Source organism: Clinocottus analis, unplaced genomic scaffold, assembly GCF_023055335.1.
Source record: "Clinocottus analis isolate CAN_PGR_092001 unplaced genomic scaffold, fCliAna1.0.p SCAF_17, whole genome shotgun sequence".
Classification (NCBI taxonomy): domain Eukaryota; kingdom Metazoa; phylum Chordata; class Actinopteri; order Perciformes; family Cottidae; genus Clinocottus; species Clinocottus analis.
Window position 1 is genome coordinate 15,029,283 of NW_027175898.1, and position 14,583 is coordinate 15,043,865.

At 46.7% G+C, this 14,583-nt stretch overlaps 1 protein-coding gene across 4 annotated transcripts in view; it reads right to left on the reverse strand.

Annotated features, from left to right (window-relative positions):
- LOC137787416 (DNA (cytosine-5)-methyltransferase 3A-like) overlaps positions 1 to 12,303 on the reverse strand; it is a 35,916-nt gene extending 23,613 nt beyond the window's left edge. For all 4 annotated transcript variants that reach the window (XM_068579834.1, XM_068579833.1, XM_068579832.1 and 1 more), the window contains exons 1-4: positions 12,213 to 12,303; positions 10,756 to 11,019; positions 7,271 to 7,378; positions 1,677 to 2,010 (exon numbers count right to left, since the gene is read on the reverse strand). In XM_068579834.1, the coding sequence (XP_068435935.1) occupies positions 1,677 to 2,010; positions 7,271 to 7,378; positions 10,756 to 10,836 (523 nt within the window). In that variant the 5' untranslated portion in view covers positions 10,837 to 11,019; positions 12,213 to 12,303. The remainder of the gene's footprint in view (positions 1 to 1,676; positions 2,011 to 7,270; positions 7,379 to 10,755; positions 11,020 to 12,212) is intronic.
- Between the last annotated feature and the right edge of the window lie 2,280 nt (positions 12,304 to 14,583).

Sequence of the window (14,583 nt, forward strand, 5' to 3'; positions counted from 1 at the left end):
TTTACATTATGGTTACGGCAGGAAGTTCTCTGTACTCCCGATTATGCAACTCAATAGCTTCTTTACGAGGTTAAATCCTCTCTGCTGGTGTTTTCCTGAGATTTCATCAGCTGATTATGAAAACAATTGTTTTAGGAGCTTAAGTGCACTTAAGTGCGCGCAGACTACAACACACACGGAGGGAGAGGAGAGGAACTTCATTACACGATATCTTTACATAGAAAAACAGCCGTTTGTCGCTATATAAGTGCACCTGAATATCATATAGAGAACCTTCCATAACTTAATGTTTACACCACATAAAGCAGACTTGTTTGTTGCCCGCCGACGTCGAACATTTACGAAAGTAAATGAAAGTGTGAAATCAAGATTTTTAGTAGTCGGAGCCTCCATGGAGCCAAAAACACAGACGAGGAAGCGGAGATGCGAGCCAGTTTTTTTTTTAGCCATTTACACCAGAAGCTAACGGGGTTATCCGGGATTTCTGCTTCAAAGTGAAGGAACCGATCCCAGACGCACAGATCAGGTGAATGCAGAGTGCAGTCTCGGTTTGTAAAGAGTTTTCTGGGCACGCCGCCATCCACCTGGCGGGCCCCCCATCCCCCAACCCGACAACCCGCCAACCCGCCGGTGGAGACGACCACAACAGAGACCTGCCAGCTCCCAACACAGGCTCGTTGCCAAGAGACGGGTCGCTCCTCCCCTGGCTTTATTTACTGCGCTCCTCGTCAAGGTCAGAGCCGGTGTCTCTGAGGCCGAGCGAGGAGCAGCAGAGACACGTGGCTGAGAGAGAGAGAGAGAGACAGACAGACTGATAGAGAGATACACAGAGCTAAAAGCAGAGTGGAGGGGCCGCTAAGTGATGTTGTTAATCTCCATCTTGGACTAAAAACTACCTGTCAGCACCTCTCTCTCTCTCTCGGCGCCCTCTGATTCATGTCGTCTTCACACGCTCAGGTTATCTGCTGCTGCAGGTTCAGATCTCTGAGAGCAAACTCAAGTACAACATGATGCATGAGCCTAAAACAATGTGGACAGTTTGCTATTTAATTGTTTTAGGTCTTTTTTTCTACACTTTTAATTAATTGTAATCTATTAGTCTGGGTGTTCATATTGTAATTGTGTGTGTCTGTGTATTTTTATAGATTTTTTCCCACCTTTTCCATCACATTTGGATTCACTGAAACTCTTTCCACATTTGACCCTTAGCTAAGCCCCGCCCTCAAACACAAACCAGCCAATTAGAGCCAGAAATCCCCTTTTGGTTTTTCCAAAAAAAATGTGCTAATGTGTTTTCAGTGGGTTCAGCTAGTGACAGCGTGGTAAACATGGCCGCTCTGCGAGCTCGACAAAGTAGCAGCTAAGGGCCAATTAGATGCCACTCCATCTTATTTTGGGGCAAATGGTGCACGTTGCACATTTAAATAGCAGCTTGTGCATTAATATCGGCGTAGCTATGAAACATTATAATTAAGCTTTACAGTGCAGCCTCTAATATTTCCTCGTGCCTCTCCGTCCTCGCAGCAGCATGAGCGCAACACATTTGACCTCTTTGTTCCTCGTGCTGGCACAGACCCGGTCAGCCTGACGTCCATTCACAGTTCTCTACTCCACGTCGCGTACGAGTCACATGACGCGGGTCAAACGTTGGCCGAGCAGAAGCCCAGAACACTCACATTTCGTCGGGCGCTCCAGTTTCCGCCTCCCTCGCTTCTTGCACGGCGGCGTCGTCGGCGTCGTCGAGCCGTCGTCCTTGTCCTTCTCCGAGTCTTCCCGGCCGAGCGGGAATCCGTTCTCCGGGGTCGGACTCGGGCCGCGACCCCGGGCGCCGTCCTCCACCCGGCAGGACGAGGAGGAGGAGGAGGAAGGGTCTCTGGGGACGCCGTTCTCCACGTCCCTCTTCTCCTGTTTGGGGAAGCGGGCGTCGGCGTCGGTCGGCGTCCCGTCTCCGTGGCCCACCGCGTCCCCGTTGTGGACCGCGGCGCCTTTGAGGGAGCCGCCGCTCTCGCCCTGCAGGCGGAGAGAGGAAAGAGGGGAAGAGGAGGTTGAAACGTTAGCGTCCTGGCAGTCTGTCAGCTTTTTAAGAGGCTTGTTATTGCTGTAGCGGCGTGTTACAATTACATGTCCTCAAAGTTGTACGAGGCTGTCAGCGGTTGCGTCGTATCGCTGGATACGCTGTAGCTGGCGGCGCAATAAACGAAACCGTCCAGGAATGTATGACAAATCATCCGGCGCGCTTGAGGAAAAAAGGTCATGGCGGTGAGCGACAATAAAACACTATCAGACTGAGGATGAGCGCTACTCAGGCTCTGTTGGCTAAGTGGGCTGTTTGACATAAAATATGTGCGAAGGCATTCATCTATTTCATATTAGAGGAGCTTAAATTCATCCCTTCAACACTCTCGGCTCCATCCGGACAGAATCAAACGTGTCGCTCGACGTCTACTACAGTTATTAGCCGGTGAATTATGACGTTTCGTCCATTCAGCTCCGTGAAGCCAGAGTTGTAAACTTCAAAAGCCGTGCCAGTAAATGTGCCTGCACAGTTATTTACTTGCGAGGGAGCAGGGAGAGGATTACATGAGAGTTCATCAGGTGCGCCGCTGAGCTTCCTCACGGCCGCGCGTTCGTGGTTACAGCAGCGTGGAAATATGCGGGGAATGTTGGCTGTTTGACAACAAAGAGGTCCGGTTTGAAACGCCCGGTTAGACGCTGCTGTCGTGTGCAGAGACTTGGAGAGAGACAAGCCGTCTCCAGCTGTGGTTTGAAGTCACGGCGGCAGATGTTCAGTCCTCTTTACGCACCGCCTCGCGGTAAAGCAGCGATTCTCTGTCGCGCCCCACTTTGGAGGAAGCAAAATGTTCGGGCCCCAACGACGTGGGAACAAAATGGTGTAACTTTTTGAGACTCCATCTTTTTTAATTAATAGATTAAAGGAAATTAAAATCCCTTTCAAGTAAACCAGATTGCTCCATCTGACAAAAACTAATAACATGTGTTTGTTAAAACAATGCAAATAAAGTTATATATGTGCAAAAAATAACTCGTATTTGGCAAAAAAGATGACCAAGGAAGCCGGTTGGATTCCTGTTTTCTCCCCATAGTTTTATGTTGAAGTGTCCTTGAGCAAGGCACTGAAGCCCCAGAGCTTCACAGCAGCACAAAGCTCCTTTATTACTAAGGATGATGGGTAAAATGCAGAGAATAATTCCCCCACTGCGGGATTAATAAATCTGCATCTCCCCCCTGCGCCCCACCTGTAATACCTCCGCGTCCCACTAGAGGGTCACGCCCCACCGTTTGAAAACCGCTGCGTTAAAGAAAGCGGCCGACTGTCTCGAAAAAGACCTAGAAAAGGATTTGTTTCACCCACGGGAGTTTGAAGAAATGTGATTGTGTGTCTGCCTAAAATTAGCCATTAAAAAGAAGAAAAAACACACACACACACACACGCACACACACACTGTCTCAGACGATCCGTTACTGGGTTACCGGGTGCAGAAAGTGGAGCATGTCTTGTGAGATCAGACTGTCACCGCTGATGAGAGCGGCGCCGACAGCTTTTCCTCTCCCGTGGATGTCGGTACAGCGGTTTGCATTTAAGGCGAGCGACAACAAAGCTTTAGGAGGCGTCTGTCTTCCTGCAGAGGAGGTTGAACAAACACCGTGATCCTGCGCTTCAAGAGGAAAAAGGTTCAAAATGTGACGGCGCGCTCGCAGATTGAATAAGAAAACACAACTCAAAGCCGGCTGCGACGTGACCCTCAGACCTGTGAAGCGTCTGCGTGAGGAACAAGTGGAAGCCGAACGGCGTCGTAAAACAAAGCCGCGTCGGGCCGAGGTTTCTCTGGTTTTTTTTTAAACATTCCTCGCAGGCCGCAAAACTCTGAATGACCTCATCGCTGCAGCGGAATTAACCGAAAATGTTTGAAGAGTTTCCAGTTTCACACCATGAATGAAGGAAAGAAATCCACACGAGCATCGACGCTCCAGTCACAACGGGGAGAATATGAGTTTGTGTGTGTGTGTCTGTGTGTGTGTGTGTGTGTGTGTGTGTGTGTGTTTGTGTCTGTGTGTGTGTGTGTGTGTGTGTGTTTGTGTGTGTGTGTGTGTGTGTGTTTGTGTGTGTTTGTGTGTGTGTTTGTGTGTGTTTGTGTGTGTGTGTTTGTGTGTGTGTGTCTGTGTGTGTCTGTGTGTGTATGTCTATATGTGTGCCTGTGCGTGTGTAGGTGTATGTATGTCTATGTGTGTGTATGTCTGTGTGTGTGTAGGTTTATGTATGTATGTATGTGTGTGTATGTCTGTGTGTAAGTGTATATGTGTGTGTGTAAGTGTATGTGTGTGTATGTCTATGTATGTATAGGTGTGTATATGTGTGTGTGTGTGTGTGTGTGTGTGTGTGTGTGTGTGTGTGTGTGTGTAGGTGTATTTATGTGTATCTGTGTAGGTGTATGTATGTGTATGTGTGTATGTGTATGTGTGTGTGTGTGTATGTCTATGTATGTATGTGTATGTATGTGTGTGTGTGTGTATGTATGTCTATGCCTGTTTATGTGTGTGCATGTGTATGTATGTGTATGTGTGTATGTGTGTACGTGTATATGTATGTGTGTCAGCGTGTGTGTGTGTAGGTGTAAGTGTGTGTGTTAGTGTGTGTGTCTGTGTGTGTCTGTGTGTGACACACAAACAGACATTCAAACATATGCACAAACCCCGGCTACACGCTCACAAGAACGCACAAACGGTCCACACACACACACACACACAACCGCCGCTCAAAAGAATTACGCAACAGATTAGTGACCCACTGAACTACACGCGGCCCCCGCCGGAGGTCAAAGGTCACCGCCATTAAATCAGGGCCGCTCCGCCGGGCGGACAGAGGTCAAAATAAAACAGCGGCTCCCTAATCCAATTCACCACCGCGGCATCACAACTCACACACACACAACGAGCCGACGGCGTGTGTTCAGTTCGCTGTGAACGACGCACAAACCCATATTCCTGCATAACAATGGATCAAAAGGCCCGAGGACAAAGCCGGCGCAACAGATAATTATCATCCACCGTTGCAGCTCCTTCTCTCTCCTCTACAGGCCAGTTTAGCGTCTTTCAGGTCATTGTTTTGGTTTTACGACCCACAACCTCTGACGCTTCATCTCATCAGCGTCAAATCCACCAATCCCCCCCCCCCCCCTCAGGAGTTGTTGAAGACTAAAAAAGGATGCTATAGTTGTCATTGTGTGATTTCACTCGGCTATTTGGTTGCATGTAATGACAAAGGTCACTGCCCTGAAACCTGTTTTATAAACGTATTTACTCATTGCTCAACTTGACGGAGTTGCATCAACGGAGTTGCATCAACGAGCAGCGAGTTTGTCTTACATTAAAACAGCAGGTTTTACTCTTAATTGATCCCCCAAAAAAGGGGGGAAATAGTTGTAAATGTGATGTTCTGTGTATTCAATGCTGAAACATGCCGAAAACCAGCTGCACATTTGTGAAACTCCACATGAGCTGAAGGCGCTGAATGTCACTCAAGAAGAAGAAGAAGAAGAGTAAAGAGCAGCCATGTCGGCCATTTTTTAAATTCAACATTTTCTTTGAGCACCTAATTTGACCTCGTCCGTGTTTTCTGTTTTATAAAAGGTGGAAAAAAAGGGGCGGAGCTTCGTGATATCCGGCCATGAACAGCTGTTCACCAGCGTTACCTGACATTTCATAGTCAGCACAAAGAGGAAGAAGTGCGACCTTTAATCCACGAGTATCTTCTGGATTTAGAAGGAGAAAAAAAGCCTTTTAGACGACATGTTAAGTATTCAGTAACATCAACAACACAACACGCCTGTGGCTGGAGCGTCTTGCCCGTGTGTTCGATCCCCCACGGCTGCGTAAACACGAGTATCGCGTTCCTTCATGTGTGTAACTGGTCGCACAACTCGGCTGCTTTGAATACACTTTGACACAAACCGGCGTGTTCCTCCCTCGCCTGCAAAGCCTGCAACTGTTGTTGCATCACACTGAGAGTGAATATGAATTAACATGATTTTAGAGCTGACGTTTATGCAAATAAAGGAAAGAAAGACTAAACAGATACATGTGGGCCCCGGAGTCATTATTAAATCAGGGTTTTTAGCCGCAAAAGACTTCCCAGATTATGAATGGTGCTGGTGTTTACGAGTACAAAGTAGTGCACATGCTTAATTTTCACACGGAGGCTGTGGATACTTGTCGTCTTGTGCAGATTTTTGGGAAATTTGCAATGTCTCACCACAACTTTCTTCTTTTTTTTGTGACTATTTATCACGTCACACGTTGAGGAACATGCACGCTACTTCACATGACGCGTCGTACAGTTCATCCTCTCGTGGCGAAAGGTCTGCTGTCGTGGAGAGACGGCATGAGTCGCGATAACAGCGCACACTTTGGGACATCCTCCACCTTTAATGCGCCCTTCATTCACGATGTGCCTGCACACTGACTCGCATCCAACATGGCCTCTGGCTGCACGAAGAGGGCGAGAATAGCGCTTATTAAAAGTCATTAAAACGACGCTCTTCTGTCAGCGAAGGGCGTGTGAGGAGGAGAAGATTCAAAGGATTCCACCTTTGAATCAGCGAAGGCGGGCGGGAAGATTTTAGATCCCACGAGCTCCAACATCCAAGCCCTCCGCTTGAAGGAGTCTGCGTATTTGTTGCGTTACATGTGTACAAATAATTGCAACACAATGAAAACCGTATTGCCCAAAGAATATGGCCGTTCATCCCCATATTAAAAAAGATTAATGACGCCGTGTCCTTCTCCATCTGGCAGGACTTCCCCCCCACACGAGTGTGGATATTCGGAACAGCTGCCTTTAGATGTGACTGGATAACATGTGTGTGTGTTTTTTTTTTTTTGCATGAATGAAACGTATGATCTTATCGAGCATAACCCGGCCTCAACCCAATAAGTCCAGCATGGTACACAAAAACGCTTCACTATGAGCGCAGCTGAAGGAATTCTTAAAGGGATGGGAATTCCTTAAAAGGCATTGAATCTCTCCTCCTCCTCCTCAAAGGAGGACAGTTTGGGAATTACTTGACAAAAAGCACTCGACTGCAAACTAAATAAAAAATACAAAAGTGTTTTAGTCCTTTTTATGTTGCTGTGCTAAAAAAAAACAACTAGCTGATATCTTAAGCATGCAAATAGTGAATAGTGGACGCCTATAACCAAAGAACACTGTAAAACCAGTGTGCATGATGCACGCAGTCGGATCAACACTCACTGGAAACTGCTTGCGCTTCCTTCCAGGCTTGCCAACTTTACAGGAGGAACTACTTTTCGCCGACTTCTCCTCCTTCATCAGGTCCATGTCCAGTATTGTGCTTTCCCCCTGCGAACAACAACAACACACGTCACGATTTAGACTCAGAACGCCGCGCCGACGTGGGAGCAACGGTGCCGTGTCGCCGATGTACCGATGGGAATGTCCCGTTTTGCTCACGAGCACCTGTTTCCAGCTAAGTGGTGGTTTCATCACCTCGGCCAAAAAAAGGTGCAGCAGCAGGAGAGATGCTAGCGCTGGAGGACGCGCAGAAAAACTACACCCCACTCTGAAACACTTGAGCATTTGGCTGAAGGGGTGGGTGGGGTGGGTGGGTGGGTGGAGGAGTGGGGGGGGTGCAGCGGGTCCTCGAGTGTCTCTGGCCGAGTGGACAATGAGGCAGATAGAAAGTGAATGGCACGTCCCTTTGAACCGGGCTGAAGTGAAAGCTCCTCGGACGCAGCGCTGACCTTCTGCAGACGACCCCCCCGCGGCCCCTCCTCCTCCTCTTGACACCATCACAAAGACATGCCCCCCCCCCGACCCCCATCCCTTCCCCCTGCTGTAATTTCCCTCTTTGATTAATAAAAACTGTCAAACCCCCCGAGAACAAAAGCCCCACGTTCGCCACCGCCGAGTGCCTGAGGACTTGATGGGGAGAGAAGATGATCCTAATGTCGACGCTTTGAGTTTCATGACCACTGAACAGGACCACCGGCACCACGAGGCCGCGAGGGCCGATCCTGACAGCTGGGGTTTGAAGGGCCAGGCCCTTTATTAAATTCCTTCAGTATTGGATGTGAGATTCCTGTAACGATAAACGAGCTCGCCGCGCTGTGAAGGCCTTCTGCGGCGTTCTGCGGGGTTCCTCTGCTGACTTTTTATTTTAATGGTTGGCGACAGACGATTGCCGCGAGAGCACTGTGCATGATGGACGGTGTGAGAAGCAGAGCAGCACAGTTCAGTGACTTCATGAGGGAAGAAAGGTCGAGCGCTACGCTGCGTTTCTGCACTTATTTCGTCTTCCTGCATTAGAGCTTCATGTCGAAACTATCTGGGAACAGGTTGCAATTAAAAACGTCACTTTGCAGGCTACGGAGCAACCAGGGGTGTATTTTAAACACGCATACGTTATACTATACGTGCATATACGTTCATTTATGTGTCACGCCTTGCATCCAGACATCTAATAACTATCTTTAAATTGAGCGTCAAGACGGTTCAATCGTATCACGCCGTCTTCATCCTTCATCCACAGGTCGTTTGCCCCAGTGGTTTCTGAATAGTCGATGTTATATTCTGCACTTTTAAGGACGTCTATTCTTCATTTAAGATTCAAAGCGTTTGGCGAACTCCATCCCATGAAGATCATGTGATATGATCACAAACCTTATTAAATGGGGCTTGAGTCAAGGTTTCCATGGATTAAAGCTCTGTAAATTCACTGGAAGGGGCAAGAATTTTAAAAAAAAAGTGATTTAATCACTACAGGATGTATCACTGTTATCAAAATCTGTGAATAATAATAGTATATGACACCCGACATATCTAAATACTGTAGCGTTGGGGACAGAAGACCTCCATGTTTCTTATGTTATGTTATATGCAGGAAGTGATGCAACAATATATTCTCTTATCAGCTCAAAAAACAACATAACTGCTTCAAGAGCCACCAGAGAGTCACTGTTTGGAGCTGAAAATACATATTTTAACGCGCCAAAAACACAAAAACAAAATTCCTGATCAGATCACACAATCTGACGGGTCACAGTATTTACACTTTTTTGACATATTGTCTTCTCTCTGCTCTTTTTTTCTCTCCGTCAAGTATCCAGTGAAGGTGAAAATGCCCTAAAATCATTCTTCAAAAGCTGGACTGAAGTTCCCACGGACTCTTTCTGGCTCTAACTTAAGCGATGGAGGACTTTAATATACTTTCCCTTCGGGGGGATGAATAAAGTACATATCCTCCTAAAACACAGGCAGGAATTTCAAAAAGCTCGCGTTACGTTACGTCCCGTGTGTTTGCTGCTGAAAATGGAATAAATCCATCATCTATCAGAGTCCCAGGCTGATGAACTGATTTGCATAAAGAGATAGATATGATTAACGGGCACGCGGTCATAATGGATGAACGATGCTTTTGGATATTCATCAGTGGATTTCTGGACTAAAAACACAGAGTTCACCTCCTCCCTCTTCTCTCCCCCGATCCTTTTGAAAAAGGTTATTTTAAATGCAGGTATTGATGCCTCGAGGAGAGGATGTGCGTCGCCGGTTCATTGTGTGATTACGAGTAGAGAGCCCGGTGCTTCGGAGGGAAGTGGGGGGGGTTTATTCCCCTTTACATGGCGGTGGAATTTGCATAGATAATGGAACGTTTTGAATGCAGCCCGGTGCGCCGGCTCATTTGGGAACCACTTATATACGCGGATGACACAATTCAGTGGCGCTTCGCTATCGCTGCGGGAGCAGCCGCACATGCACGCTGAATTTCAAAAAAAAAAAAGAAAGAAAAATCACGCCATTTTCACACACAGCTTCACCCCCCTGAAAAAAAATCCCCCCGGAAAAAAACACATAAAAGCCTGAAATATGATTTGTTGTTGCCTCGAGTGAACCCGGCTACATTGTCAATATCTCTGCACCGGGTTGCCGGTTATTTAAGGCAATTTCTGTTGCCAGGCAACAAGACTAAGGGCAGTACTGTGTAACGGGGAACGTCGAGGAAGAGGACCGATCCGTGGAGCCGCTCCAGCTCAACCTACAACCAGCCAACGCCCACACGTCACCAGCCGCCATTACAACAGCAGCAGCAGCGGATGTCACATTAACACAGCTGCAGCTTAGCCACCTCGGTGATGCTGCGGCTACGCACAGACCCCCGATGATGATGATGATGATGATGGTGGTGGTGGGTCTGTCTGCATCGTGGAAGGTTGACGTGGCACTTCACACGCCGTCTGGATTACTCAGAGGTGAACAGGAGGTGTTGGTGCAGCTCCAGCCGGCCTTAAGATCAGCTGGACGGATCACTTCACTCCATGAAAATTAAGGGGGCGTTTTGTTGTAATGAGCCTCGACCTGAAGCGACCGCTCAAACACACTCATGTACTCTTTACCCATATTTTAGGAATATATATATATATTTTTAAAAGGTGCATTGCTGGATAATCCCAGGAGAAAGTAATCTCCTCTTTTAAATCCGGTGAGTTTGAAAGCTTTCAGGGCAAAATTGCTTTTTTTCACAGATGGGGGCTCAAATCCAATATTAATCAACAGCTTAGCTCGAGCCAAAACATGACCGAGTAAACTCCGCGACGCCCGGAAGCCGCGACGTTGAGAAACCACCGGGTCACTTAGAGACGCGCCGAGCTTCAGGGGAGTCTCTGAAACACCTGACGTGAGATTCCCGAGGGCGAACGTCGACGGTCGATGTTTCTTACCATTCTGTTTCCGGGTGAGTCGGCATAGTCGGAGCCTTTGAGTGCGGGGGTGTTGGTGTTGGTGACAGTGTTGGACGGCATCGTCGAGTCCTACGGGGGCTTCTAGTGGGGGGGGATGTGTGATAATAGGGAGGAGGGAGGAAGGGGTCGGGGTAGGGGGGGGAGGGGGCGATGGAGATGATGAGGTGAAAATAAACTCAAAAGGAACAAAAAAAAAAAAAAAAAAAGAAATGAGAGATGATCCCTCTTCTCTCCGCCGCTCTCCTGCAGGATGAAAAGAAGCAAACGTGACAATCGTGAGACACTCTCAAGGTGTTGTGATGCTTTCGCCCACAGGTGAGCTTCGCGCTGCAGAAACACATCCAGTGCACGTTTTTACGGTTCAATCTACACCGTCTGTCACAAAGTGGGTTATTTTTAGCCCCAGCTTTCTTTTTGCTGGGTGCACGTCACGTGCAGGAACCTCACAGGCTTCTATAGGATACCGTATGGCTACGAGCACCTCTATAGGGCCTTTTTTACACCACATGGGTGTGTATGTGTGTGTGTGTGTGTGGGTGCACACACACGGTATAGTCAACATGTGGAGGCCGCTGATGTTTGACCTGAATAACGCTGCAAAAATAAATCATAAATCATCTCACTTCAGGTGTTAAAGTTAGAGGAGTCTGCCATGCGCACACAGCACAGTAAGACTCGTGGAAATGTGCAAAAAAATAAATAAAGAAGCTTCAATATATTCATATGGCCCTGGGATGTGTTTCATTTCCTTTTGGGGTGACGTCAATATTAATGACAGCCGGTTCTGATTCATTTGAAACGGTTTAAGCTGATTTGCTACCCAAAAATAATCCCAGGCAACAACCAGAACGTGTTATCTTTTTTTTTTTTAATGTATTATTGGGCCACACAGGCGTTTAATGTCACCGCATGTCACGTCACGAGCAGCTCCCATAAGCTCACATTACTGCGATCAGCTGATACATGTATTATTCAATTAAACTGTGCATTAAAAAGTTTCAGATGTCTGAGCAGCAGGGGAAGTATGCATTATGGCCATGGGGGGATTGTGGCTCTTTTTTTTTTTACAGGCCACGGCCACTCCAAGTAGAAATCCCCCGTTATTGTTTTATTTAATGAGGCCAACGTTATCAGGAGCGACGGTCCCGGCTCTCTGCGGCTAATCAGGTCAAGTTCAAGTGCACATCGCGATGTCCAATCAGCACATCTGCAACCCCGAAAGCAGAAGGAGAAGAAGAAGAAGAAGCAAAACCCTAAATGCTATTTCCCCATTTCCTCCCAGCGCCTTCCGCTCTCGGGGCGCTCACGTTTTTCTTCACATGAAGGTTGCCCTTCCTTCCTTCCTGCGCGGCGAGCAGTGCCGGGTTAAACGGATTTAAAGGCGTCAATCGCCGCGTGATCGTTCCCCGTTTTTACCCCCGAGTCCCGGGCCTGACCTTTTTTTGTCTCGCTTGCTCCCGGAGCCTCCTTCCTCTTCTCTCCCCGTCCTCCGCCTCCCCAGCCGGCCAGCTCTCTTCCAGATGCACCGCTCTCTCTCTCTCTCTCTCTCTCTCTCTCTCTCTCTCTCTCTCTCTCTCTCTCTCTCTCTCTCTCTCTCTCTCTCTCTCTCTCTCTCTCTCTCTCTCTCTCTCTCTCTCTCTCTCTCTCTCTCTCTCTCTCTCTCTCTCTCTCTCTCTCTCTCTGCAGGGGCCTGCAGACTGGCGGCGGCCGGCTGCCGCGGGGTCCTAGAGACTGCCGGGTTCCGCTCAGCGTGTGCAAGAGGGGTGGAGGAGAGGAAAAGGGGGTGAAGGTGAAGGTGGTCACTGTCATGGACCTTTACTCCTCTCATACAAACAATCCAGATCTGTGTAAGGTCTTTCTCTCGGGAGACAAGTAACAATTGGAAAACACAGCTAACAAAAAAAAAAAAAAATTCATCTTTATAGTTTTAGCAATGTTATTCGGTGACATTAAAGAGGATGGAGTAATAATAGACAACAAACACATATTGATCACCTGATACTCAGCTTAGCACAGACTAAGTGTGTTTAGTCTGTGCTAGATCTATACCGCATCTATCTATTGGTTATATACACTTTATATACACTATACTTTGCATTTTAGCATTTTTTTACAATTTAATTTTCTTAAATTAAATATATTCTGCTGTGCCATTTGCTAGAAACAAATTCCCCCGGGGATGAATAAAGTATCTATCTATCTATCTATCTATCTATCTATCTATCTATCTATCTATCTATCTATCTATCTATCTATCTATCTATCTATCTATCTATCTATCATCCAACAGGCTCTCTGTTGTAGACAGAGAGGCCTCAACATCTTGATTTAAAAGTTTAATCATTAGTGTCGAACACTCCCTTGCTTAATGTTTAAACTTAGGTTTCGCCTGACAGACTGTCGAGTGACTCTGATGTGACCTTAAGACAAATATAAACACCAGACCCTCTTCTTATATTCACCACTTCCCCCCGTAGAGAGATGTGGTTCATGTTGATGTTATTGCCAATCCAGAGGCCTGTTTGGGTCGAGACCCTACAAGGAATATGTGTGTGACCCCCGACACCTCCACCCTTCCTGGTCACACATCCAATATAAGCAGGGAACTGTACATTATTTATTGTATTGTCATATTACATGAGAAACTACACCCAGAGGCATTTGAAAAGGGGTGTACTTTATAGCTCACGCATGTAATGTTTAAAAATTAAAACGATTTACGACGATTACAATAACTGAAAGGCTAAAAAAAAATAAACCAACAACGTGTTCGGTACAGCATAAAGCACACAGGTACGTCACACAAAGTCATCAGATTGAACACAGGAATCCCCCTTTTATGGCTTCGTTGTATGTCTGGGCCCCCTGGTGGCCGCTGGGGCCCCGAAGCAGCCGTGTAATTAGCCGCCGCCGCCTCGGGCCAACTGTGAGGCCCGAGTGAAGCGAAACGTGCTTCTTCTACACTCATGCATGTTCACTTGGCGACGTGATGTGAACTCTTCTGCACACGCTCACTCGGCAGCACGAGTATGCGGCTGCATTTGCATACTGGGAACATTCCACCCAACAAACCTCAACGATTACGCCACGCTGCTCCACAACCCGTCTCCATGTGGCTTTCTCACACTTTTTGAGAGCTCTTTGTGATTCAAATTGACTAGTTTTACCCCATATATGTCACTTTTTCTGCAACAAATGGTGGCGACACAGACGGTGTCAAGAACAATGTTTTCAGAAAGTAAAACAACATGTGAGCAGAAACGACTTGTACTTTAGCGTAATTCTGCTTATCAACCACAACATTATATTATTCAAATCCAAAACAGTGGAGTTACAGTGAATATGACAGGAAATACTTTGTAAAACCTCTGGAATTTTTGTATTTCCATAAACTAATAAGAAACATAAGGCACTTCATGGCTTCAATCGTGTTATGGTATTTGGGTCAATTTCAACTTGGCACTATTTGTTAGTTTCTCCAGTATTGTTCTCGGTTTATTAAAATGTAATACATTTATTTTGCAATTGTTTTATCGTCCAAAAAGGAGTACGACTTATATCCAAGTGTTTCCTTTCATAAAACTAAATTGAATCATGTTTAAAAACCATATGGAAGTGATGATTTTTTTGTACATTTTTGCTGTATAAGAAGCACATAACGCACCGTACTATTTAAAAAAAAACAGAAGTATGTATATATATAAACTATATATACATATGAAAGGATACTACACATCATGTTAAACAATCCGAAGTAGATAATAAAAGAAGTTACCTTCCTGGTTGCACTGTGCTACTCATTTGTCA